Genomic DNA, 27,877 nt, shown 5'->3' with positions numbered 1-27,877 from the left:
ATCCTTTTGTGAGTGAAGAGGGGTCTGATCAATTCCTATTTACCTCAGCACACTTCTGGTTTCAGAATTGACTTTGGGGGTTTCATCACTGCCTACCACAGAACGTTAATGCTTTCATTAATGCTAAATGTAAAGACTTGGAAGAGCCATTCGGAGAGATGCAAACAAGAAGGAACAGATTACTATCAACCACTGCTGACAGGAAGCCATTGGTACTGGAGATGCTGAGGCTGAACTTATCAGATAGCCAGCATTTGAGAGAACCTTTCATTAAAGAGTGAAAGCAGACAGGACCCATTTGCTGTGGAGCAGCACCTCCGAGTGTGACTCACGCTATTGAACAATCCTGACTTGAACCTGTTGAGGATCTTGGCCCAGCGTTTCCTTTTCAGTATTAATCCGAGCCAGAAATGTGTCAATAAACCTCTCCGCTGCTGCCTGGCAGCTGGATAAGCAGCAGTGCGAGCCCTCCGAGCGCTCGCAGGTCACCAGCAGCAGCAGCAGGCACGCCAGACCCGGCTGGTGCTGCCGCCGAGCCCCCGCCCTGCGAGCCCTTCCCAGCGCCCGCACCCTCGCGGTGCCGGCCGCGGGGCTCCGGCAGCTCCCCACCTTCCATCCCCGTGCCCATCCCCTCACCCCACCCCGCCGCACAGCCCGACACGGACCGACGCCCTGCGGAAGCAACAGGGCAGCTCCCCGTCCCTCCGAGCCCCGGGCCAGGGGCCGGTCCCGGCGGGGCGGGCGCGGCCCCCGGTACTCACATGGCGAGGGGCCGAGCGGGGTCTGCTGCCTCCCTCTCCAGCAAAGATGGCTTTCCGGCTCCGCGCCTGCTGCCAACGCTCTCCTACTGTTGTAGGCACTGTTGCTGAGATAGGAGGGGTAGGCACCGGCTACTGAGCATGCCTGCGCCTTATCACAGGGTAGGAAATAGAGGCAAGGCACGGAGGTACCCCCTCCCCACCCTCACGCCAGCCAGGAGAAAGTCCTGGAGTGACGAACGCGAACGGAGCCTCCAGCTCCTGCCACATCCCGCCTCCTCCCCGTGCGGAGCGGGCAGCGTCTGGCTGGGTGTGGTCACCGGAGCGGGGCTCAGTCCAGCCAGGACGCCTGGGGGGATTTCGGTGAAAACGTTTGTGTCTTTCTGCAACCACCTTCTGTCTCCCTCTCTTTTCCAGAAAGAAAGGGCGGGGGAGGGAAGAGAGCGAGAGAGGGGGAAAAAAAAAGGAAGAGAAACACGAAAGGTATTGCTGTTCAATCCATGCTGTCATGGGTGAGTACTCGTGAATGAAAAAAGGCAAGCTGTCAGGATTATAATGCCTACCCACAACACAGAGCAAACCCAGAGACAGAGAAGCTACTGGATCAGCCACTGATTGTGAAATGGTTGTGTCTCAGATGAAGTACAGCAGGTGCCAAATCTCCGTGCTCCTGGCTTTAAGTTCACCTCACACTCAGCCTAAGCCCAGGCATCCAATCTCACCCTTGAAACTCCTTCATTACCATCAGCAATTCCCTTGCATGTCCCACACCCTTATACAGCACAAAACTTCTGAAGCAGAACGTGCTCCTTTACATTCAAACCAAAGCCATCATATACTCTAAACAGAGGTCAAGGGAGAAGACAGGTTTTCAAGAAGTGGCACTTACCATCACTGTCCCCAGTGATAACTTCTTCCATTTTGCTTGTAAAAAGATACCTTACCTTTCCATCAATGTCAGTGACAGATAGCACAAGCTGTTAAACTCAGGTATCTGGGTAAGGCAAGGGCTTACCCAGAACACAGAGAAGCTTTTGTAAGTAAGACCTCAGATTTCAAAGTGCCTTTTGGAGATAAAGTACAAGTGTCATCAGATAAAATCTGTGTTTTTTGATGCGGGAGTCAAAGAAAAGGTGAATTGTTCCTCAAAGTAACAGGCAAAGGGATGAGGAACGCATCAGTCCCAATTTCTAAACTTGGTATCAATCAGTTGAATATTTTCATGGAGAAAGTAACCAAGGAATGTGACAACACTCGCAGTGGTGGTACACAGCCCAGACCTTAGGACACTCAGCTATTGCCTAAATCCAGGCTCAGATGCTGTCACAGCCTCAGATGCAAGCCCTTGGCTGTCAGCTCTGAAGGGGATCCAAACCTTTGGGGGAATGGTGGAACTCTTCAGAGCGACTTAGTCACAGGAACCTCTCTCCCCTCTCCCTCTGCTGCCTGAGAGCTTCCTCACGGCATTAAAGACTCATCATACCTGCGGCCACTGGAGGGTGAGTTTGTCTCTTCTAATGAAGGTAATCATTTGCATGAATGAATAAATGTCACTTTGAGCCTTAGTTGTCTACATTTGACCACATCACTAAGGGCATGCTCACATGTTGCAGTCATAATAGCCTGGCCCTGAGAAGCTTTTTCTGATGGAAGTAAAAAAAAAAAAAAAATAATCAAAGTGGATTTTCTCTATGTAAAGATGGAGTTTCAACCAATTGATATGCCCTGATGACAGTCAAAAGATTCCTGACTAGCTTTAAGCTTTATCCATCCACAGATTATTTAGCTCAGCACTTCTCATCTGGTGTTCCTCCACAATCTTTCCTCATGAGGATGGTTTACTTTTCAGATATCCTAGACAAAGATACATTTATCTGATACCCCTGTAGCACACAGCCACACCAACACCTACACATAGGCATACACTGAGTACAGGTACCACCTGCTACCAGTCTTCAAACCCAAACCATGCTCACATACTGAGGAAGTGAAAAGTCATGCAAGGCTGTGAGCTTCTGGGACAGAAGGACCTACTATCTAGACCTTCCTGCCCCTTCTGTGCTATCACTTCATGTTGTTATGTGGAGGGTGGAACAAGTATTGATGCCAGACCAAAGCTCAAAAGACTCAAAAAAAATCCCCTGGAAGACTCCAAACCCAACTTATTAAAATGTTTTATTATACAAACTATCCAGGGCACATGATACAGTGTCTATGCTGACTTCATGCCACTTTATCCTGACTGAAGGGGAGCAGAAAATACACCCATGAGCATAAAGGCGAAATGGCAGTCAGAAAAATTAAAAATTAATAGAAACGTGTCAGTACAGGAATAATACCTCAAACCTTGTGAAAAGAGTGCAGGATGAGCTGAAGTTGGAACAGTGTACCACAGCATATGGCCACAGCTTTCTCTGATGTTATACAGGAGAGTTCTCAAAACCAAATTAAATAACATCACTGGACTGTGGCTGCTAAAGAATTTCCTACCAGCTAATGAAGGCATCACCACTCCAATCCAAGATCGCGATCCTGAAGAAAATTCACAGCTAAACTGGGGGACATTTTCCTTTAGCCCTACATTTCCTTGAGCTCACAGACTGCCATTAAAGGCTACCAAAGCCTTTGGTGAAAGAAGACATGCAGAGACACCCTGTGGTGGCAAAATAATATGATCAGAATTAGTTCCAATAGCTGAAAATTCATTTAAGACACGCAAGTGGATCAGAAAAGCTGCATCGTGCGGACACCAAGAAATTCTCCCCAAGTTGCTATTCATGTAATTTCCTCTCTCCGGACATCCTTTCCTGTCTGGCATCTTTTACTCTGTGTGTTTGCATGACAGTCCCTGCCACAAAGATTTTACCTCTTATTCTGTTTGGCACTTTTACTCCAGAGGACAACAGCTGAATCATGGCTGCGACAGTTGGAGGGATGGCCATGGAAATGCTCTGCTTTTGGAAGAGAGTTTCCTGCATCTTCAGCCTGCTAGTCTTGGGTAGGGAAAACAATCAGTCTTTTGTAAACTGTTGCTGTTGTTTTTTTTACCCCATTCATAATTCATATTTTGTTCTGAAGTCAAATTTTATCTATGAAGGCAGTTTCAGAGCCATCAATATACGGCTCAGGACATCCAGAAATGAAAGCCATTAACAACCAGCATCTGTGCAGATCAGTTTTGGCATCTGAAGTCTTGCAGGTACTACACCTTGCTTATAATGAACTAAAGACAACCTACAGATACAACAATGAGGTTCCTGAAAATGTTGTCCATTGCTGATATATGATCTGCATCTGAAGGAAACATATTTTCTCCCAGATCTGCAAGTACGATCCCCATTTTAAAGAGTCATTAACAAAACAACTCCATTAGTGCTAGATAAGAAAGGTGAGAACAATTGGTTGGTAGATAGAAAGCAATGGTAGTCAAGTTTCACAAGATTTAAGCAGAGAAGAAAAGCAAGGCAAATAAATCAATTATTCAAATACTGGGTATTTGATTTGATCTGATTTGGTAACACTTTTAAACAGATAGTTAAAGTATAGAAGGATTTCCCCTCACATCATTAGAACTAATTACACTCCTCATAGCCAGACAAATTCATCTTTAAAAGAGAAATTAACTACTGTACATGTCCAAAGTATAATTTTTCAAAAATTGTCTAAAAGGCTTAAAAAAAGATCTGAGTATCTTCAGCGCTTTGTTACCAATTTTTACATGTTTATTTTCAATGTTACATTTTCTTCTCTTGATCTTTTAGACAAGTGGTATCAGTACTGAAAGACCCTTCAGTGAGAAGCCTTTGAAGCTCCCTTCTCAGAAGCAAGGTAGATGTCTGCCTCCCCAGTTGCTGATTTTACTAGACACAGATTGTTCTGTTCTGCAGAGCTTCACCTCAGCACCACTGTATGCCTAAAATGGGTCTTGAATTTGCAGATTATTTTGTCACCAGTTAAACCCCAAAGTCTGTAATTGTGAGGTGTGTAAATTTTCTTTCATTCTCAACTTCTATTCCTTCACATCTTAGTAATACTTTAGTGACAGTTTCCTTTTACAGGTCAGTGAACTGTTTGTAATTCCTTTCATAAATGGTCTTTTCTGCCATTTCTGTGGGATATACAAGTCTGACTTACCTGGGTTCTGTTAAAACACTGGGTCTCTCATGACCAAGCCTGAGCAGCAAGGTGTGTCACTCTATGTTCCTTCAAGGAATTTAGTTTCTTGTTAATGTGTATTACCGTGTAATTTTGGTAAATGATTATAACACAACTTAAAACTGTTTCAAGGTGTGATCCTGCAAAGCATTTGTACAGTGAGTCCCAGTCACTCTTGCCTGTGTGTGTCCTAAGGTATGAACTGGTTATGGAGAACTGTACTTAAAAGGCTGGGAGAGATTGAGGGGAGAGCAGCATATAAGGAGAGAAAAGATGAAGAGTAAAAGCAGAAAAGTTCAAAATGATTGTCAATTTTGTTTTTAAGCCCACAAACTTTGTGTTATTTTGTATAGAAGATTTGTGGAAAATATTTTTAACAGGCAGGAACAAGACAATAGACATAGGAGGGGGTGAAAATGACCCTCCAAGTCAAGCAACCAAAAGTTAATGAAATTACCAAGTATCAAATGTAGCACAGAGAGACTAATTCAATCAGAGAGGCCAAAGGGATAATTCTTGGAGACAAAGCATCACAACGCGGAAATGCAGCCTAATCAACTGCTTTATCAAAAGAAAAAGGAAACAATTTCCAATCCTTAACTAAAATCCCCAGTTGGTTCTTCATCTTTTCAGGGTTCTGGTTTTTGTTTGCAGCGTTTGTTCCATCTCACATTTGTTTCACTGCTTCTGTTCTCTGCACAAAGCTGTTTCACTGGCTCCTGACTCTTCGCTTCTATCAAACGAGCCGCCTCTGCTCTTGGTTTAAGAAACCAGCTTCATCATGAAAGAGAGCATGTAGAGGGAAATATTCATTATGTTTAATGTCCAAGCCTACTTTCCATAATTACGTGGAATAGAGCAAGAATAGTCAGAGTCACCTTGTGTCTGCAGGATTTTTCAGAGCAGGTATTTGCTTCATCTGATGGAAAGCAGCTGCTCCCCGATCTCAACTGAACCTCCCGTGTAACCAGGACCCTCTGCAGGTAGAGTAACACATCCAGACTTCGCCAGGTACAACAAGCAAGGGAGAGGCTTTTGAAAAGCTACTCAGACTTCTGTTTTCATCTAAGCAAGTGGTGTTGTTATGACAGATAAAATGAGCTGGCACAAAGGAAAGAAGGACCTCATGGAAGGAAGCGCAGGAGATGGGAAGCACGGCCGAAAAAAGCGAGAGCGGCTATTTAAGAAGAGATTTTCTGGACTGAGCCTTTTCTCTGGGTCTCCTAAGAATAAATTGTAAGTACATCCTAGATTATATTTTGTATACATTTTTAACCAAGAAATTTTGTAAGTATTTCCAGAGCAGCTCTGGAAGAGCCACACAGACACTTTTGTTAGCTCTGCTGTATTAACTGTTTCAGAAACAGTTATGGACTAATTAAACAACTTGACCTAAAAACTAGGAAGTCACTGGCAGAAGTAGACACAAAAGGAATGTCTCCAAACCTTGTGTGTCTGTGTGTTCCTCTTATAACCATATCCCAATGCTTCCAGTGAGAGATTCAGAGAGGCAGCATCTCTGTTCCTCCAGATACACACTAGCACTGCCAGCCCGACAACCCAGGACACTGGTCTGGGAGTAACATTGCTGCAGCTTTTGTTGCACTGACAGCTGTAACTCCAGGGTGTAATGGGCAATGGCAATGTATGGGCAGCACCAAAAATCACTGTCCAACAAAGTCAGTGCTACTAAGTTTCTTGAATCAGAGCATAATTATTGCTTGTGTTCCTACAATCGTACCTGTATACTTACTACTTTTCGGTTAGAAGGAGAAAAGGAAAAACAAAACAAAAAGACAAGCAATGCAAAACTATTCCTTTTTCAACAAAAGTAAGCAGAGGTAAAAGTGAGTTTGAGCTTACTGCTTTGTGCATGTATTAGTTTTGAGCCATTATAATCATCCATGTGGGGTTTGAAATTCTCTTTTTGGGTCTTTCTACTTGATATTATTCATATTATTCTTCCTTAACACAAATTAAACTGAGTGTATGCATCATGCTAAGATCAGGAGGGGTTTCCAAAAATTGTTTTTTCTCATTCAAGACCTGCATTCCCTACAGATCTCCTACAAAGAGTCTGTCTTTGATAATTATTATGAAATTACCGTCTCAGGAGGAAGTGCACGCAAGTCTCCACAATTACTCAGCTAACTACATTAAGCTTGATAGCCACAGCAGCTGGTTACAGGCTCGACATAAGATTAAAATACACTAGCCAGAAATGAACCTGAGAGCCACATTTTTCTCTCAGACTGATCTAATTGCAGCACAACTAATACCAAGGGCTTGGCTTTGGGATTTATCTTGCTGCACTGCTAAGGAACTGGACTAGAAACATAGTCAAACATCCAAGAAGTGAATTACATCTGTGAGTATTCTCTGTTATTCCTAATTTCACTGAAGCGTGCATTCGGGGGGCAGACAAATGCAAAGCAGTAAAACCACGTTTTCCAGACATTGATCCTTCTGTGTCAGTGATAAATACGGACTTCCCCAGTTTGAAAAAAAAAAATTAAAAAGAAATTCAACAAGAATGTAGGAACCTCCTCCCATGGTGCTCTCACATTAATGGACAGAGTCAGTCTTCAGACCTTACTGGAGATATTTCTACAGACACATTGCATGGCAGTAGTTTTTAAACACATTCAAGCCACAAGGGCCTACAGAACTCCCACAGTGGTACAGCCAAATCACATCATTTCTACAGTTCAGCACTGATTTGTGAGCTCTCATAAAGGATTACGTAGGTTAGCTGCTTGATTTTGAAGCACTGTTTTATATGAAATACAATGGTATATAATTTGATCAAGAGACCTTTTCTTTCAGCTCTTCCATCTCTGTTCAAGGTCAGTGCAATATAGGGCTTATCTACTGGCCAGTATTAGTGTGCACTGTTAGTGCACACAAGTGGAAAAAGAACCTTTATGATGGTATGGGGGAGGCCTGTTAGGTCAGATGCCAGTAATTTAGATACACAGAGCTGTATGGAATTTGTCTTCATGCAAACACACGAGGCTTGTGCCACAATCACCCACAGAAAAGCTGCATATTAAAGATCCTGCCTAGCTGGCATCACTGGTTTATGGTTTTGTTTAAATGATGGAAATCCTTTAGTCATTCTGTGTTCTAAAACTAATGGTTTGTCCTGCCATCACAGCCAGACTCCCCTTTTTCTGTGCATTCCTGCTTTCTGCAGGTGACCACACGTTGCACCTTCTCCTGGTGTGTCACAGGTATAGCCTGTGGAAGGGTTCATAAATCACACACTAATTGCTTCTGCTGCCCTAGGAAGTGCACAGGCTGAACTTGTCACCTCTCTTTGTGACTGTTGTAGCCCTCAGGGAAGAAGTCAGCTTTTTGAAGACAAGAGGAGATGTTTACACAGGAAAGGCTCCAAGAAGCTGAAGCCAGCACGGGAGGAAATCTGTTCTTTGAGGCAGCCACACTCCGGGAAAATGTGTCCGAAATGTGAGATCCTCAGCTGCCGGAAGTGCGAGACCCTGCACTCGGAGAGCGGCTTCATTGCCCACAGCCTGCTCGACCACTATGACAGGGGAGGAGCCACAGCCCACCTGTGACTGCAGAGGGGTGATTAAAGATCTGATGGGGGTACCCTGCCAGTACCCAACCACATCCCAACCGCTAAAGCTTGGATCCCTCAGGCTCACTGGGTCTCCGGCCTGTGCAGCATCAGCAATTCCAGCCATACTGTAGCTCATACTATACACAGCAGATGCACATGCAGTAATTTAACCAGCATGCACCCTGCAAGCAAAGATCTGTAAGCTAAAAGTTTCTCAGCTACTAAGGACAAGGAATTGTTTCAGAAATAATCTCCAGTTTTCTTTGTTCTCTCCAGGAAACAAGATTATCCCACTGAGCTGCAAAGAAGGACGTGACTATTGCATGCAGAACATTGGGTACATTACTCTTACTTGCAATGCCTTGGTATGTTTCAGTATTGTTTGTGGTCTGGAATATTAAACATTTTATTTTTAAATTAACTAACTCGATGGGGGATGCACTTGATGGGGGAAGGGGGCTTTCTAAAGGCCATGAGGATTGTAGATCACATCTTAACACCCTGCTAGAATTTCTGACCTCTCACAGGCTTTCAACACCTCGCCTATGATTCAGCATCTTGCCTTAAAAGAAGCAACAAGGATCACAACTCTCAAAGTACTTAAGATTTCTTCAGGTTCTTAAACCCAAAACTATAATTTTTAAGCAAAACTGTAATTCTTAAAACTGTGTAGTGCAGCTCCAAATAGGAGCCAAATAGGCCAATACACAGTGGTAGGGGTGGGTGGCATTAAGGTCCAGGCATACATAAGACTATTTATCTTTTTGGAATTCTTAAGTACAGGTGAAAGGAGGAAGTAGCCTTCTGGAGGAAGTAGCCTCTGCCCAAGTTTAGCAGCATACATCTTTTCCTCCCATGGCAACTGGCCAACTCTATATGCAGGATGAATTCCTCACTCTTTGGTTGGTAACAGGCTAAACAGTCTTAGTGTCCCATAGCCAGTGATATTAAGGGTTCTTTTATTTAGCCAAGCAGATAGAACACAGGCTGGGAAGTCTGGACTTGTTTCATTAATCCTTTTCCTAAGGACTCTCTGTGTCCTTCCTGCTCCCCTTTTGGAGCTGTTCCATTTTTGTTCCAATGAATGTTTGGTAAGGGGACTGGAATCCTGAATTTTTTTTTCTATCCCTAGGGAGTACTTTGACTGAGCTATGTCATCCATTCTTGTGTTTTGTTTCCACCTCCTCAGAAAACAATTTCAACAGGAGGAATTCAGAGCCACATATACAACATTCCTGTGCTCCAGAGTATCTTGAACAATACTGCTTAGCTCCCTTTATGGAATATCAAACACTCAGTGCTCCTTAGGCAAGAGACCATTTCAGAAACTAGACTGAGCTGCCCAAAGGGCAAAGCCCATTAGGTACCATAGGTAGGAGAAAACCTGAGGCAGGATTTACAAATAGGAATGAACTGCTACCAGGAATGAACCTTCTGCCCAGACTTCACTGGTTCTGTGTCCTTCTAGCAAGTGCCCAGACTTCCTGTCCAAACACAGACTTCTAAAGCCAGAAATTAGATCTTAAGAAGATCCCTGTGCTACAAGGGCCTTAATCCCTCAGAAACCATGTTTCCATGGTGCTTGATTGTAGCTTCCGCTCATTTGCTTCATAAAAGCCAAGCAATGCCTGGCAAACCAGAATTAACCTTTTACGTGTCCCCGGGACTGCTATTCTTAAGCTGTGATCCTTCACAACTTTCCCAAGAATAAGCCACTCCAGTACTTTAGAAATATCTATTCATCCTCATCCCTCTTCATCAAGCAATCCAGAGGAAACGTCTCCAGATAGTCACCTGAGGAAGAGCAAGGTGACAGACTGAAAGGATGAAGGACTAGCTCATCCCAGCAGCATTACTTTAAATCTCACAGTCCACTACAGTGAAACCAGTTCCAACAGCTGACATAGTTGAGCTTTTAGCCAAGTGTTCCAGAGGGGATAGTTCTATCAGCATCTGCCGGATGGGATTTCCTTTGTGGCTTGCTGGAGGACACACAGCAAAGCTCCTCATAGGGGCTATTAGTCTGGAAAGGCATCTAAGTAATAGCAATGTGCAAACCCAGCTCATTTTAGGGAGCAACTTTCTCTTCTCATTTCCCCCCCAGTTAATGCTGTTTTCCTGTCCTGTTTGAAGGACAGCTGGTAACATGGTAAATCATTTCCCTGATCAGCACTGCAGAAGCACCACTCTTCTCCTCTATCAGTCATGAAGTCAAGCTTGGGAAGAACAACTACAACGTTTCCATTATGCGCTGAGGTAGAACAAGCTAATATGGTACTTGTTTTCTCAGTAGCTGTTAAATGACTGCACTTTTCCTGGGCTGGCTACCAGAATTTGCTTCAGAGATCTCCCTGGTACTGTGAGACCATGTTTGTTCCTGTCATACACAGGTTTGTGTGTGTGGTATTGAGGTCAGGCAATAAAGCCACTACCTTGAGCTTAGCCTTTGATCTCCCCAGCCAAGGCACAACGAGGCACATTTGTCTCCAAAAACCCCACAGGCCCCTGCAAATGGTGAAATCCCAGAGCCAGGGAGCTCTGGCACCTCTATGGCAGCACCCACTGACACTCATCCATCAGGACAGCTCCACCCCCTCAGCTCTTATGCCAGACAAGTAATTTTTAAAATTATTTCAAGAAAACTTGCCAAAAACTGGAACATGTTATGTGAGCACAGGCTTTCAGTTTTAGATTTTAAAGCCGGCTCAAGACACATAATTATATTAATACAATATATTGTGAAAGAATTATAATAGAAATACTGATTACACATTTAAAAGATTTAGGCTTGAAATCATTCCTAAATAATAAAGCTATGATCATACCCTGACATATCAGTTATTAAGAGCCTGTACTCCTTAATTATCTGATTCCAATACTTTGAGGAAATTTAAGAGGAATATTGGACTCTATTATATTAAATACACAAATGGGCTCCATCAAAGGCATTCACTAGAATGTGAGTGACTTTACAATCAACAAACCCCTGCCAACACAACTGATACAAGCATAAAAGGGAAAGGAAGCAACTCCACTGGTGAGGGGCAAATCCATGGGAGCTCTTTCCCTGGAAATCCAACACAGGACAAGCAGGAGTATAAAAGCAGCAGTTGTCACCATTTGTTCACAAATCAAAAGATTCAAGGTAAAGAAAGCAAACCCATAAAGTACTCATACAATCAAAAGAAAACTAGAATAAATTAATACAATATATACACTGCATATACCCAATTTCAGTTTTGGTTTTTAAAGCAGCCTAGGTAGCTTTCTCCTCTGCCAGATACAATGAAGGCCTTGAGAAAGAAAAGTAATTTTTTCAGTTGACATGTACAGAGCAGACTAGAAGTAGATCTGGAGAAAAGTAATTACCGTAACATGAGACCATCTGAACTGAAGATGTTTGATATCAAAGTTGTACCTTATGTTTCTTTTCTACAGCTGCACAAAGCTATATCCTTTCCAAAGCTTCCACATTTAAAAAGGTGATGTTTCTCCTTACTGTTACAAACATCTTTAACCTCTCATATTATAATCTGACCATTTGATGCCTTCTGAATTCTGTAAATGGTCTAAAATAATATGATCCCACTCAGCCCAAACGAACTTACCATTTCAATACTGCAGCTGGATATTGGGAGGTAAGTACAGAAATAAGCAATAGATTGATGTGCCAAAATTCCAGTCTTTTCCTCTTGGATGACAAAATGCGAAGGACAGACTGTCTCTTCCAACTTTTCACAAAGCAGTTATTTATTTATTTGTTCGTTTTCTGAATCAAAGTCTGTATACCACAGGCTGTAGCAAATATGATGAAAACCAGAGAAAGTGGTGATCTATTTGCTAATACAATTCAGCAAACCAGTACTCCACTCAGAGCTTAACATGAAGGTATCACAAAATTACCCTCGGTGACCCTATAAACACTGCTTCCTGTCAGGTTCGCCCCTGAGACGTCAGCCTGGAAGGCTTTCCTCTGAGATGTGCTATCTTCTCAGCTATTTGAAGAGCAAGATCAATTTACATGAGGAAAATGCATTGTCTCTGCTGCCAAACACAAACCCAGATTATTTAACAGGCCTCTAACTTCCTCTCCCCATTCTTAGTAATTCATTGCCAAGAGTAAGCATAGCAAAGGCAAAGACAACCAAACACAACACAGCCCGTTCAAGGGCTATTAACCAACACAAATACTGGGCAGAAGTAGTGTTTCTTAATAATCTCTAAATACCTTCCTCAAGGAAGATGGTGAAGAAATCCTATTGCTTATCTCAAGTACTTTCATAACCTGCATCAAAAATCACATCCAAAAAAACCTCACAACACAAAATAACTTTATTCTGTGCAATATCCTGGTGGTACTTGAGGGAAGGTGTTCCTGCACCTGGAGGTCAAGGCTCCTGCCTCCAGTTTTACCAATAGGAGTGAGTCTGAGGCACAGACTTGAATGACTTGTTCCAAGTCCCACAAGAAGGCTGGGGTGGAATACAGAACTGACTTGTCTTTCCAGCTATGGATATAAGGATGCCATCATGCTCCCTCCTCTCAGATACCACACACACCAAGCAGCCAAGGTGAACTTGCCAACTTCATCTCAAACTTCTGGGAAAGGTTATGTCTCCCTCAACAAGACAACACAGCAGAGATGTCTGAGTACTCTGTTTCACAGAAAAATACAATGTGTCCCAGAACAGTTACTTATGCAAATTTACATGCTGTGAATTAGCCGAGGATGAAATTACTTTTTTCAGTTATCACCTGCAATGTAGTTTCTTTTTAGCCTTCCTGCCATCTGCTGTAGAATATATATATATATAAAACCCAGGGGAAATGGCACTTTTAATGCTACTATATTGTATAAAAAAAAAAAATCAAACCCAACAAAACCAAACCACAAACCACTTGTTACTTTTACAATATTCTAGAAGCAGAAGATTTTCGGATAGATAAGCCCAAAGGGTGAGGGACAAGAGAATCAAAGCCCTATGCAGACTGCCACCTTGGCTCCAGTTAGGTCCTTGACCTCTAAAAGAAACAAGGAAACCTCAAACCAACAAAAATAAATCACTCTCAACAAAGTAAAAGCACCTTTACCTAAATTCCTACATAAACCAACATTTCTGTGCAGAACAACTGTTTAGTCAAAAGGTAAATATATATGTTTAATTCTCTTTCAAATGTCAACAAGAATCAAGAGCTACCAGTGTCCCTTGGAGAACAAGCAGTAGTTAAAATTTCTCTTGCTGATGTTTGGAAACATTATGTCACATCTTTGAACTAGCAGTTCCCTATTGCACATAACAAATTTGCTCTCCATTTAAGCACCTAAAAGCCTGGTATCTCACTAAATAAATTAAAACAAATCCAGTTTCTTCAGCAACCATCTTCAACATAAAGCAACATTACTGCAAGCTTTTAATAAATACAGTGAGAAAAGATCAGTGACTTCACATTGGTGTTCTGGGGTTTTTGGTACATAGGCTCTAAAAATCACTTTGTGTAGTATATTTAATGAAAATGTCCCTTACATAAGTCAGTACATTTTGCAGGGAACAACTAATCTGAGATACAAATTCCAGTGTAAGGCTGTAAGAAGCTTCTTGCTGAACCTGAACCAAATGTGCCTCTCAAGGTGTTGAGGGCAAAGCCCCAGGGGCTGAGTGGGAGACCATTACAACGAGGGATTCTCAGGCACGTTTGGAATTGGCTTAACCTTCCTGATTCTGAAGGGCTTCTTTTGTGTGTGTTATGTCAGAGGAACAAAATTGCACAACCCTGAACATTTGGATGCTGCGTCATTCTCAAAGATGTCCCTGTCCTCCCCCCACCTTACAGACATCCACCCTTCCTTCAGCAGCAGCACGAGACGTGGGGCAGCTCCCTGCAGTACAGTGATACCGTGGTTGCTATTTACAGTAGAATTAATGCATCTGTGCCAGTAGGGCAGAGGTCTTATGAAAAATATATACAATATGGTCATTTTTAGCCAGATTAGGATATAAAAAAAAATTTACTCTTCAAGTCCCAACTTTAAGCAAAGAACAGTTCTGTCAGAGGTCTTCAACCCTCCCGAGTATGTTAGAGTACATTACTCTAACGTATAAAAACAAATATTTACACCTCCATAAAGTACCAAAGAATTTTTAAAAATGCCTAGTAGCTCTCAGCGTGCAAAGTCAGCAGGAACTGATTATCCAGGATGTTCACTGTTTCTAGAGACAGTCTTGGAATCAAGCATTCAGAAGCAGAGTGCAAAAGACTCAGGAATTATTTCAGTCCATTTCTTTCTGTTGTTTGTGAGCCTGAGAGCGTTATCCAAACGCTTCTTGAAGTTTCGTTGGTCCATAGGACAGATACCCTCTAAAAACACTTATCAAGCTAACCTTCAGCTTAGTGCAAGCGCAAAAGTCTTCTAGGATCTGTAATCTTTTCTAACAGTGTGAGCCATCCAGTTCACTTTAGTAGTCCAACTTTCCCGGAGTGCTTCATCAAACTTTTGCTTAAATTGTTTTAGTGCTTCTTCCTCACTCTTCCCTAAGGCGAGAGAGTCCTAAGACAACAGGAGAACAAGTACTGTTAGGAATTTTAAAAAACACAGTTAAAGCCTCTGTCATCTTTCAACATAAACCACATCCTGGTTAGTCCTGTTTTGACACTTTTTCACCTATTCATTGAGCCATCAGTGTACCATCAGTGATAAAACTGAAAAAGAATTAAGCAAATGATTTTCACCTTTATGGGTCTATGCTTGTGTATGAGCCAAGATGGAAACACCCCTGAGAAGACTACATTTAAGATGCAGGGCCCCTGAACTCATGAAAGGAACAGTTTCCTTTGAGCACTAGTACTGACTATAGACCTTGTTCTATAGAGTTGAAAAAGAAAGCTTTGAGGGCTGTGTGGAAATCTTGGCAGAAATGCAAAACTATTAAAACGTATTAATCTTGGAATCAAAAATTCCCAACTTCGAAAAATGCTAAGTCCTGCTGAGCTGTAAATCTTACTTTACCTTGAGATACTGGATGTCCTTGACAGAGGTCAGCTCTGGAAGCCCTGCAGTCAACATCAGTGCAAAGAGTGTAATAAATAGGTTCCCGTGTTTCCGCAGGATCAAGTAGGCTTCTTCACAATACTGCCGGAACCTTCGTGTCCAGCCAGGGCACATGCAAGGAACACAACACGTCAGAACTTCCACACAGGACTAAGGTACACAATGATTTCCAACATTTGTTATCTGGTCTAACACACGTATTGTAGGAACACAGGAACAGAAAGGACAGAGATGTCTGCAGAACCTTTAATGCATTCTCACAAACATATCCCATGGCTCTGCAACAAGCCCTTAAAACATCAGCACAAAAGATCACCAGCTGTTCTTTGGAAAGAACATGCCAGTGTCCCATCTCCTGAGAATCTGTTAGGTGAAATTCCCTCGTGATCCTATTGAGTGGACCTACAGTGGAAAAACAAAAGCTCTATAGCAGTCCCTCGATATCAACCCAACCTGTCCCTATCTCTGTCATCTGGATTATGAGCACATGGCTCTCCATGCCTGTCCAAGCAAGGTCAGGATGGGGTAGCACCCTGAGTGGGCACTGATGGACAAGAAGGGCAAAAGGGAGCCCGTTCCTAAGGCCAAAGCTTCACCTCACCTGAACAACAGTCTGTGGCACTCTTGCCTAGTGCCCAGTGCTGCTGAAGGCAACAACAAATAAGCCCAGCAAAACCTGCCACCTCCTGCTGTGGGAGGTAGAACTGCGTCTTCCCACTGCAGAGCTGCAGCTTCTGGTTATGAAATACTCTGTATGTACATTCTAGCTCAGGTAGAGCAGCAGACAGGACAGTAAATGCATGTTAGGACACCTCCACACAAGTGCAAATGTGCAAACCAAACCCAGATAGGTTCCTGGCGTGCTGGAAATTAACACCAGAGATTATCTCGGTTACAAAGAGATCAAAGTAACACTCACCGACCAAATTTTTCAGTGTTCCCTGTTTTTCCTTGTTGAATAACATGAATGAAATCGTAGGTGAGTATGAAAGGTACCCGTTCCCTTTTAATTCCAAACTTGGACTTAAAGTTTCCAAGAATGTGCCCAAAATCTATGTGAAAGAGCTAAAAAAAGTAACAGAATTGGAAGTTAATTTCTCCAGTGAAATATGTCACTTTTCTAATATCTCTGCAGGATGCTGGTATTAAGAACAGTTGTAACTCCTAATGCAACTCTCCACAGCCCATGGTTTCAACTCTTGGGGTTAGTTTGAAAACATTTCAAGATTTAAAGTCAGTGATAATTTCCACGCTCTTATGAGTGGCCACTGCAGCAAATATTATCTGAGGTTTATGGTGCTGCTGTCTGCCACTAGATGTCTTGCTGGCAATATCACCCAGAAAAATGAGCCCAAGGATGAGCCCACAAGGCTCATCATCATCATATCCAAGGGCTTCCCACATAAAGACAGAGGCAAAGCCAGCAGAATTAAGTTAATCTCGAGGAACCTGTGGCAGTTCTCCCATTTTAGAATCAAAGATAAGGGCATTTCAGCTTTCTTCCAGTAGGTACAAACTTCAATGAATACTGCAAATGTCTGTAAAACTCTTACTTTTATAACCTTTACTAGTTTTCTAGGCAGAATAATGTCAAGTAAATCAGACAAGTTTTACAGTACAAAGCAAGAAAATACACATCTAAGAGCTCACCCAGGTGCTCAGTGCACAGCATTGTGCTGGTACTGGGTTCCACACTGAACATTTCTGCAGGGCTGAGCTGTCACTTCAGGGAAACTGCACTGCTCCAAAATGCAAAATTTTTAAGGATGGTCTTTTGCAAGACACTCTAAGATTACTTTTGTTCAATGAATCTGAACCGTTAACAGACCTCTTGGGTGTTCTGAAAAAGCTCTACAGAACAGCCTCTCTTGATACAGAATTGCTTATTGAATAGGCACTGGTCTGTCCTTCCACCAGCATTACATTTCCTCTTCTTGAAGCTTTCTTCAATTCTCAGTGAACAAAGGCATAATTTCTAACCATGTGTGAATTTAATTTCACCAAGAAATCAAAGAAATTACAAGTTCTCAAGACAATTCTTGCACACTGTTATTCTGCCCAGGGAAAGGATGATTTTTTTACCTGCCCATTTTTTCTGACCATGATGTTGTCACTGTGTCTGTCACCAATTCCCAACACATAAGTAGCTACACAGTAGCCAGCACAGGACAGAGTAAATTCTTCAATGGCTCGATCCAAGTCATCTCTGTAACCACAAAGACAAACAATATTAGTTCACACTATTGGTAATTCATGTCATGCCTTGATCCCAAGTAGGATTTTTGCTTGTATAAACCACAAGTCCATTAGGATGCTGTAAAACCAGGCTTATTTGAGAAAAAATACTGTAAAAGTAGCCATAGAGAATAGGCAATAAAAAAGGCAACAACATCAAGACTTGAGACCCATGTTTGTTTGTTTTGCCAAATCCAGTATAACTCAACAACATACAGTGAAAATGCTGCAAATGCCAGGTCCAAGGGCACCAGGAATCTGAGTCAGAATTTGACATAATAGAAAAATAATTAGCAACAAACCTGCGAGAAGAACCATACCTCTCTCAACATTAAAAGAGAAACTTAAGAGGCATTTTGTAGCTCATACTATAGCTGAGAAAATAACTGTAGAAATTACCCTAAATTGTATTCCTTCAGCCAGTTCAGGAGCGCGTCCTTGTTGAAGGCAGCAGCTGCAGCAACGTTGCTGCTATTTAACTGAATGTCAGCAATGGTTTCTGAACTAGAAACAGCCTCAATAAGGCCAGAGTGATCTCCAGTCGCCAAACAGCCATAGGGCAATATCCTGAAAGGAAACACAGAATCATGTTAAAATCAGATAGAGCAACATGTTTCTTTAGTGTATCGATTTTCTGAGGGGGATGAATACTCACACTCCTTTAAACAGTAAACCTCTCAAAGGTCAACATACACGAATTGCTTGTGAAGGTAAAATACCAGCAATACATTTAAAACATTCATTTTTCCTATTATGTACATATATGTAAAAAAAAAGAAATTTTAAGAAGCCTAATTTTTCCCAGTTACTTGTACTTTCACGGGACGACCCACAGAGGGAGCCTCATGTTTGCATTTGTTAATTCCTGCCCGGGCAGACACCAACACACTCCTGCTCATTCCAGATAAATCACTTCTGTAAATGGAAAAAAAGGGATCTTCTCCTTTCCCCCCTTATTCCTATTTCAAATTAAAATGCTAGAAATCCTTCTAAATATAAACACATAAAATGTTCCCCAACTCTTACTAAATTTAAGCACAGAAACCCAATGAAAAACAAGAATACATCTCTTAATTTGCCTGGTATCTAAGAATATATCTGTATATTCATAATCTGTGACTAGTAAAAATATCTCCAACAATGTCACTGCATTACAATAAGACACAGTTAAGGATATGAACTAAGGAGAGATGTGTCTAAACAGATAAGTGTTTTCTCACTCTAGATGCTCAAAAAGCTAAACAGAATGCCAACTCCCCATGGCATGGGAGCTCAGTGTGTGCAATGGAAACTTATAGCAAACTCTTCAAAGGCACTGCATCCCAAATTGAGGTGTCTGTTCTCGTGCCAGGCATCTCAGGTGAAGAATATTATCTCAGTTGTGATTGCAAATCCAGGTATAAGAGAACAGATGCCCACGAAAATCTAACTGCAGTACACAAGCTATAGACTAGCACTCACTAACTTACAGAGCCGTATAAAACAATTGCAGGACATATTAAAATTGATGTGTGTGCATATATACATACATATACATGTACATATGTATCTCTATATGTGTGTATATATATATTTATATACATATATAAAGAAAAAGTACTGCTGGTGGAGCTGTCATTTTTATTTATATATAGAGTAGATATTAAATTTCATTGCTGCAAAGCAGAATCTCATCTCCTAACTGACACAGCCTGTTATCCCAAGCCATAGAAGGAAAATAAATAAAATTCCATACAAAATTAATGACATTTTTTTGCCATAATAGCTATGAAGCAACTGAGCAGTTTCTCTACCTCAGGGATAACACACAACTGAAACAGCACAAGCTGCAGTAACTACATAGTCTGGGACTCTTCTCTACTGGCAACAAAGCAAACTGAAAACCAGATTCAACAGGGTATTTCGAGAACACTCAGCTTCAAAACAACAAAAGAAGTGCAGACTTGGAACCCTCTTCCCATTTCTATTCTATGATCTGTGTCCCAGTTCCAGCCCAGCTGCCCAGCCCAGCAGGTCTCACAAGGAACAGAACAGTGTCTGCAAGCACCCAATGGCAGCGCCCAGGACACGAGGAAGCACAGCCCATCCTTATCACCACACGGCAAATGGGAGCCAAATATTGCCAGGTTAAAGTGCACGCTGGCCTTCTTCCATGGCAGTTCAACCCACCCTACTTGCAGCTTAACTGGGCACAGGTCCAGCAACTTCCCCTTCAAAAGCAAGCAATGATGAAAGCCTTCAGCCCCTTGAGGGCTGTGTGCTTATAACCAGAGGAAAAAACATCCTTGTCAGAGAGACGGTTTGACAGGAGTCAAGTTAGGGACAAATCCTCTGGGCCCTTTCCATCTCATTCTGGTCTTTCTGACTTCAACAGCTGCCAGCAGGATACACTCCCTGCTTTTTAAAGCCAGTGAAAGCCATGGACAGATCAATACTGCAGTCCTGAGCAGGACAGAAAATTTTCTCTCCACTCCTTTAAAATTGTTCTTTTTTTCAAGAGTTTAATTCTCCAAAGCAGTATCCTTCCAAATACACACCAAATTCTGGTAATTTATCAACATATTCTCTGTAACTTCAGGTCCAATAGTTTAAAGAAGATGACATTCCTTGTAGTTGTAACAAATACATTTTCAGTATTTGTGTGAATTCTGATTTCATTCATACACATCCACATAACATCAGACCTCACTCATAAGGGAGATGAAAATGAAACCCCACAATAAACAAGCATGAAACAAAAAAGTAACCAAGTATTAAATATTTTTATGACGATTTACCACAGCAAAAGTGAGTCAACATAGATCAAACTCCAGAAATTCAGGATTTTCTGTTGCTCTGTTACTTTACTAGTTTTTCCCTTAACACACCTTTGCTGCTCTAATACAAGTAAAGCAGTTGAAACACTTCCTTATGCAAGGATCACTTTCCTGAGAGGTGCAACACCCCAGACCCCACAGCATCCCTGGGAAGACATGTTATGCTCCTGTGCTGTGACATGGATTTGTAATAGTTTACCATTCCTTGTGGAAATAGTAGAATAAGCTATGCAATCTACTGTGAGTATGCCCACACAGGACTTCACAGGCAGAATTTGTAACTTGAGGAGTTGTAACTTTTCAGGGGGGTTGAAAGTTTTTCTGTCTCAAAGTTTCATTTGTCATTCTGCTCACAGCTGGCTCTGCACTGGGAAGCAGATCAATCTGCACCTCAGGTTTTACTCAGCTGTGCATGCACAGTCCACCCAGTGCCAGCCCAGGACCTTCTGGAGCACTGCTGCATCCTCCTGCACAAACAGATCTCCTTTTCCTTACTAACCCTGCCCTGGCTGTGTTGTTCAGGCAGACCTCACACACAGGAACCCAGGCAGCACAACACACACAGGCAAAAGGCCAGTTTACCCATGAGACACATTAGTTGACAGTTAAACAAACAAACAAACACTTCCCCTCCTTCAGCTTTGGAGACCTCAAAAATCAATATATATTCAGTGTTCCTCTCTAGAGAAGAGAAATCCCATTGGGAATATTGTGCTTGCCTTAGATGCAGACTGAGCTAAGATTTAATTTTAAATCACTACTAAACTACTGTGGATCACAGTGTCATTAAAAGGGAACTGATCACGTCCCAAACTCCTCGATGGCAGTGGATTGGTTGCCATTTGATCCACCCTTCATAGAAGCTGTACAATTTGCTCTCCCCAACATGACTGATGGGGAGAGGCAAACAGCAAGTGCTTCTGCCCTGACACCAGTGACACAAGAAGCCCTGATTTTACTTGGATGGACTTATCAAACTTTCTGTAGTGGAGAAGAGTTGACAAGTGCAAAATCCATTATGTATCCACAAGTGGAATGAACACCTTCAGGGAAACTAAAGCCTCCAAGGACAATACAGGGCAAGAAGCATTGGTATGGGCAGATGACACTATTTTTCAGGAAAGCAGCTCTATTTGACACTATTTTTCTGCCTGAGATCATGACTCATACCCAAGCAAAAACAAGCCCAGTTAAGCAAATAAATGGAAGAGGCCAAATATAGAACTTCAATTCTCACTAGGAACTTCCCCTTTCTACTTTTTTTTCTTCTCAGAGTTTTAAGAAAAAACTTGGACATCAGAGCTACTTTTTGGTTTTCCTTTGCTAAGTTTAAAAAAAATGCCTTTGTCAGGAGAAGCATATTTGATGACTCTAATCACTATTCCTGTTTGCTAGGCACAGGTTGTGGCCCAGGTTGGCATCACAAACTAAGATTCTGGGAAGGCAGCAACCAAAGGATGCCTCATTTGGAGTTCCACAGCTGCCAGAAGCTGTCCTTGCCCCTAAATGATGGATTGGTCTCCTCAGAGTCAATTTATAATGACAAATTATCTAAGGTTTCCTCAAGTCAGTGTTCAACTTAACACACACTCAGCCACCTCACAAATGTACATTTCCAGAAACAGTTTGTAATTCACATTCCTACCTTTCTATAAGCAAACAAGTAACAAGTTTATAATTGCACTTCTCTGTGCTGATGTTAAGTGCCTTAACACTTAACATCAAGCATAAACAGTAGCTCCCACTGTTTATGCTTCAACCATAAAACATTTGAAATGAGCTCAAAGAAACTAAAATAAGTATTTAAATAAATATTTCTAGAATTAAAAAAAAAAACCCACACTGAAAAATTAAACGCAGCCTTTTCACAGACATATAAAATTGAATTTATGGCCTCCAAATGATTTATAATAATGTGACACCCAGTGCCTTCTTTAGGACTACTTTTCTAAAGACTAATTAGAATTTGATAATCATATTACCTAAAACTGGTGCATAACCTGAGTGGAAACGTTCCCCATGAACTAGAGGGTTGTATGATAACATGGAAGAATGCCTGATCCTATTTCTCCTTGGGATACTCTGATATTCCTACAAAGAAGTAATGCTTACCTTGGCAAGCATATGAAGGTAAGAAAGCTGCTTTGCAGGAGACTTTGAAAAACACAAAGATATTTCTGGTCTGAAAAGTGTCTTCTGACATCCAAATAGTGTTTTATCAACAAAAGCAAACAAAGTGGGACTCAGCATCTACACTGCAGGTGCTCACAGTGACTGTGTCAGTGTGAACAGCCATAAGGGGACTGCTCAGAGCAGGAAGGAGAGAAGGTTCACCTCAGCTGTGACAACTGAAACCTTTGGGCATCCATACAGATGTTTAGAAAGGGGGCAGTAGGGAAGGTATTTAAAACCAGGAAAGCTTTACTTGTAAAAGTAGACTCTCCATCCAAAGAAACTGGCCCTCCAGAGATCCTTACCGGAGATCCAGACCAGCTTCTTTCCAAAGGATGTCCATCAAACGCAAAATCTGGAGCGTCAACATGTCCTGTCGGAGATCTGTAACCAAAGGGTGAAACTGCTGCTTCAGGTTCTCACTGTGCTGCAAACAAACTTTCTGAAGTTCATAAGGCCCTCAGGAAAAGGTATCTAAAAACACTCCTCGAGCCTAAGGGTTCAAGTGGCATTAACCATAATTACACCATGGTGACTGGCCATGCCTGTACTCTGACACTCAGTCAGAAGAAGATGCTGAATGTTTACCAGTGTTAGAGTAATCCACCTTTACATTATGGCAAAACACAGCAACACAGCTTAAGTGCAAGCATGGCAATGAAAAGGAAAAATTTAAAGTTTTTAGCATTACTTACCATCACCATTTTTAAAGATGATCCCTACAAGATCTCCTCCAAACATTTTGTTGTTGTATACTATCCACAGAGGCTTCATTTTAGAATCCATGTATCTACACTTCTCAACACTAGAAGAAAATACAACAGAAATTTTAGTCAAATAAGAATAATTCAACTGAAAAGGTTCAGAACATGCCAGAACACAGACTTCCAGTTTGGAAATACCTAAATGCTCTCTCAGCATTCATTCTGCAGCTATGCTATGAGCTCTTATCAAGCTATGGACATATTATAGATGGACTGTATTTGATTGGCATACACATCTCTAGTGCTTAAATCAAGCATCCTCATTTTCAGAGAAAACAGTTTTCTTTATATTCCTTCCCATCAATTTTCAGACTTCATGTGCTGTGAAAAGTTTTAGTGACTTCTGTGCTTATTGTTATAAACGGAAGGAATGCAGTCTAATGCACTTTGAGGTTTATATTTAAATATGTTTAGCTATGGTAATGGATCAGTTAAGAGAATATTGAGTTTCATGGTGGATCACAAATATCTTCTAACTTAACTGGTATCTTAACCTTAGGAAGAATCCCAGCAGACCCCTCACCATAGGAAAAGCTCCCCATGACAGCACAGCAGCTGAACAACACAGCCAGAGGAAGTTTCTGCTCTACTGATTCCATGCAAAAGCTACAGTGAAATTGTATTCACTCATTCTTTACTCACTGCAGTTCTGAAAGTATAACAGAAGGATTCAGAGGAGACTGAAGGTCAGAAAGTGCTTCTCTGTAAGCATTTTGTTTCAAACACGTATGCATGGCATCTTTTCCTTTTGCTTTGCTTTGCTTCATGGCATTCAGCTTAATTAGACTATTTAAAGTCTTCATTTTATTAAGGGCTTCCACCTGAAAGAGACATTTTATCTTTAAGAGTTATTGCTCTAATTTAACATATAATACAGTGCAAAATCCCATTTGAAAACAAAACAATGTATTAAATAATTCTCCAGCTTTTTAAAAATGGAAATAATAGAAGGCAATTAAATCATTCACGTTCCAGAAATACCAGTTTCATAATTAGCAGAGACATTGATGGGATGAAAGCCCCTAAGCTTTGAGTCACTTTTAAAAGCATGACTTAACATTTCTTGAAAAATGAATGGGGCATTTTAATGTATGATACATCAACACAAATTCCTTCTTCAAAATACAAATACTAATTCAACCAAGCACATAACACAGGTGCCTCTATCCATACATAAGTCAACACAAACACTGATTGCTTCATATTTCTAACAAAATCAGACACCACTTGAGAGGAGATGTGCATGCAGATTCTTCATTGTTCACATTAAGTTGCACCCAAAAAGATGTGACCACATGACCACTTGCAGACAATTGTCACAGCTCAGAGTTTTAAATGTTTGTCATTAAAATGCTGCTGAAGTCAGGCATAAGGCAAAAGCTCCAATCGACCAAGGTGCTCCAAATCATAGCATCTCAACTAAACAGTATTTTTAAGCTAAAAATGTGTAAAAAGTCAAGGTAATTATTTGCAGTAATACAAGTAGTTACTGCAAATACAAGTTTATTTGCAGTAATACAAGTACAAATACAAGTATTTGTATTTGTAATACAAATACAAGTTTGTATTTGCAGTAATACAAGTAATACAGAAAGTTTTCTACTGGTACATAATTTCTAAGAAAACTACTGTTGTAAATGTACAACACTGACAGAGCAAAGCCCTCTGGTAAGAAACGTAGACAGCACATACAACCAATACAATTTCTACAGCTAAACAACTTGTTGGCCAGCTACAAAACTGTTCTTATAACAACCAGCTGTGTTTGCACCAGCCACAGTTAACGTGCTCAGCAATACAGAGATTCTCCAGCAAACAGCACCAGGGTAATAATTATGAAAGCTGATTTCTATACAAGGAAGCTTCAGTCTAACTTACAAGGTGCTGAGTCAAAACTTACCCCTCCCACAGACTGAACCCTGTCAGGCAGGATGCTGTGGAAATTGTATGCAGTTTGATTATAAAACTGGGCAGTGGAGACCTGCCAGGTCAGCCATCTGTCAAAACCAAAAGCCCTCTGCTTTTCCACTATTCTAGGAGCTGTACAAACATCAGTGACAGGGGAACAAAATGGAACCTGTGTTGTACAAACAGGAACTTTTTCAAGTATTTCTACTTTGAATTTCTTCCGTGTTTGTACAGTTGGGAATTTTTTTGCCCTTTCTTTGATTGTACTGACATTTGCTTCCTGTAAAGTGCACAAAAACTTTACTGACCTTACATCTATTGCTTAAAGCATTTCACTACCTAATCTTTTTATGATTCTGACAATGCTAACAAGCACACATACGTAAGAGATGGTCTCTTCCATGCCCTGTGAGCTGCAGCAATAAAGAGCACAGCAGAACATTCCTGTTCCATATGCCCCCCAAAGGATAGTTTTAATGCAGACAAATGCCACTCACCAGTCAGTCATACACTGAGTGAGTCTTTGTGATCTGATACAGCAAATACATTAACTCCAAGGGAGATCATGTTTCAAATATTTTTATGGTCACAATCTAAATTAAGTCACTAAAACTGCATTAGAGACTTCAAACATGATTTGTGAGTGTCTCTTAATGATCTGCTGATAGACTTATTAGTGTTTTTAAAAGCAAACCTCTCAAGCTTTTTAGGGCATTTAAAAGCAAACACATCTCTCTCCTTTTTTTTCTTTTTTTTTTTTCCCCTCTGGAAATAGCACATCTATATTAACACTAAAATGAGTATTTGGGTTACTTCAACACCTCTATTTCCAGGGAGCACTACACTATACTACAACTTCAAGGGGTTTTGTATCACACTTTAACAAAAGCCAAAGCTGCAGGAAGTGGTCTTGGAGTCATCTAAGTAAAATTTAGAACAAGTTGCCTTTACTGAGGGAAAAAGGTCAAGTGCACAGAAGGCCTTCTTCAGTTAACAATCCAGAGTCTGCTGCTGTACCTGGAATACATCCACGCTGCTGAAGGTACCTCTCACATCTATAAAACCAGCTCATTGCCTCTGAGGCCCCACAGTACTGGCTGTTCTCTGTACCAGGGAGGCAGCTCCATCACCCATTTAGCCCTTTTAATTCTCTGTGTCACACATGCTCCCTTCTCTCCCCCATTCCCAGCAGATGGACTTTGTCAAGGTAACCAATATGCCCCACAGGAACAATGGAATGAGTATCAGTTACAAGCTCAGAGAAGTCAAGCCTGCCAGGAGAAGGGGGGCCCATACCTGTTTAGCAAGCACTTTCATGTGAGCAACACTTCCTCTGCAGTAAGCTTCCAGAATTAAACCAAACTGCACTGAGACAGCAGGGATGTGAACCTCTGACCTGTGAGGAGAAAGGCTTCTTGTCAGACCATGGCACTTACAGATCTGTGTTCTTCCAGTCATTACAAAACCCCAAATCAAACATAAAACCACATCATTGACATGTAGATAAAACAAAAAACCAGAATTCTTAAGAAATAGCAGAACACTTCTGTGCTGAAGACTATGAAGACAGGCTAGGTTTGATACATGCCACTTGTTGCAAGGTCCAGGACTGCTCTGGAGGCAGTGGTGTTAATGTTTAGAGGTAGCAACTGAATACCTGTTTCAGGACCCCCTTTTACTCAGAGCAGTACTGAGAAGTCACAGAAGATGATCCTGACAATCAGGGCTGATGTTAAACCACATGCTCCCAAATCTTTGTAAGGGAAAAGCCCAAATTTGTCCAAAGGGGAACACATTGAATCAAACCATTGAACTTTATACCAGAGTTAATTATCCTCCAAAACATTTTCATGTAGTACTTCCTCTTTTTAGTTAGAAATATTAAAATAAAATGTGCTTTGAGGCCAGAATAAACCCATAGTCCATTCTGCAAGGCTTCTGCCATTCATGAAACTGCTCATCAAAAGTAGAAATGACACACAAAACTACTTTTATTCTATTGCAATTCTTTCATCATGTGGTAGATTACAAATCACTTTATTTAATGATAGACTTGCTCTGATCTCTAAATGCCAAAGATAAAGAAACATAAAGAGGACTTATAGAATATTATGAAAATGGTTCATTTAGCAAAATCCTCAAGAAATCAAATTTGAAAGTCCAATCAGGCTCAGCAATTTCAGAAATACAAAAGGGAAGAACTCCTACCTTAGATGCCAGAACAACATCTGTCCTATTCGCCTATTGGCGAGTGCTCTTTCCAAGAGAAACCTGGAGAGAGCACAATCCAGAAAGGGCTCATACTTCAGGACTTGCACAAGTTGGAGAAGATACTGAGAGAGCTCTTCATCACTAGAATGAGATAGATCAAGGCAGTTAGTAAGAGTAACTAGATTAATGGTACTCCAGAAATTCAGATGCATATGAAAAATCCAACA

General features: G+C 41.3%; 2 protein-coding genes and 1 long non-coding RNA gene across 11 annotated transcripts in view; 1 reads left to right on the top strand and 2 right to left on the bottom strand.

The window, feature by feature from the left end:
* LOC127468695 (vesicle-associated membrane protein 2-like) overlaps positions 1-2,791 on the bottom strand; it is a 54,419-nt gene extending 51,628 nt beyond the window's left edge. The window contains exon 1 of the mRNA XM_051782097.1: positions 762-2,791. Within this exon, the coding sequence (XP_051638057.1) occupies positions 762-763 (2 nt within the window). The 5' untranslated portion in view covers positions 764-2,791. The remainder of the gene's footprint in view (positions 1-761) is intronic.
* LOC127468697 (uncharacterized) overlaps positions 1-8,365 on the top strand; it is a 72,051-nt gene extending 63,686 nt beyond the window's left edge. Inside the window, exons 5-7 of one of the 3 annotated variants that reach the window (XR_007903655.1) lie at positions 3,655-3,756; positions 3,856-3,957; positions 4,520-4,606. This is a non-coding gene — a long non-coding RNA (uncharacterized LOC127468697). Of the gene's footprint in view, positions 1-3,654; positions 3,757-3,855; positions 3,958-4,519; positions 4,607-6,004; positions 6,150-8,247 lie in introns of those variants that run through there. The other 2 variants (XR_007903654.1, XR_007903656.1) reach the window with 2 other exon arrangements.
* The window catches only part of PIK3CB (phosphatidylinositol-4,5-bisphosphate 3-kinase catalytic subunit beta), a 106,423-nt gene continuing 81,460 nt past the window's right edge, over positions 2,915-27,877 (bottom strand). For all 7 annotated transcript variants that reach the window (XM_051782071.1, XM_051782072.1, XM_051782073.1 and 4 more), the window contains 10 exons: positions 27,648-27,791; positions 26,736-26,835; positions 24,174-24,352; positions 23,463-23,572; positions 23,073-23,151; positions 18,179-18,346; positions 17,627-17,750; positions 16,464-16,609; positions 15,503-15,635; positions 2,915-15,043 (listed from right to left, as the gene is read on the bottom strand). In XM_051782071.1, coding sequence (XP_051638031.1) covers positions 14,906-15,043; positions 15,503-15,635; positions 16,464-16,609; positions 17,627-17,750; positions 18,179-18,346; positions 23,073-23,151; positions 23,463-23,572; positions 24,174-24,352; positions 26,736-26,835; positions 27,648-27,791 — 1,321 coding nt within the window. In that variant the 3' untranslated portion in view covers positions 2,915-14,905. The remainder of the gene's footprint in view (positions 15,044-15,502; positions 15,636-16,463; positions 16,610-17,626; positions 17,751-18,178; positions 18,347-23,072; positions 23,152-23,462; positions 23,573-24,173; positions 24,353-26,735; positions 26,836-27,647; positions 27,792-27,877) is intronic.

The sequence above is a fragment of the Manacus candei genome, unplaced genomic scaffold (assembly GCF_025592945.1).
Source record: "Manacus candei isolate 608988 ecotype Guabito, Panama unplaced genomic scaffold, ASM2559294v1 h1tg000015l, whole genome shotgun sequence".
Taxonomy (NCBI): domain Eukaryota; kingdom Metazoa; phylum Chordata; class Aves; order Passeriformes; family Pipridae; genus Manacus; species Manacus candei.
Note: the sequence above shows the minus strand (reverse complement) of the source record. Positions and strands in the feature narration are given on the sequence as shown.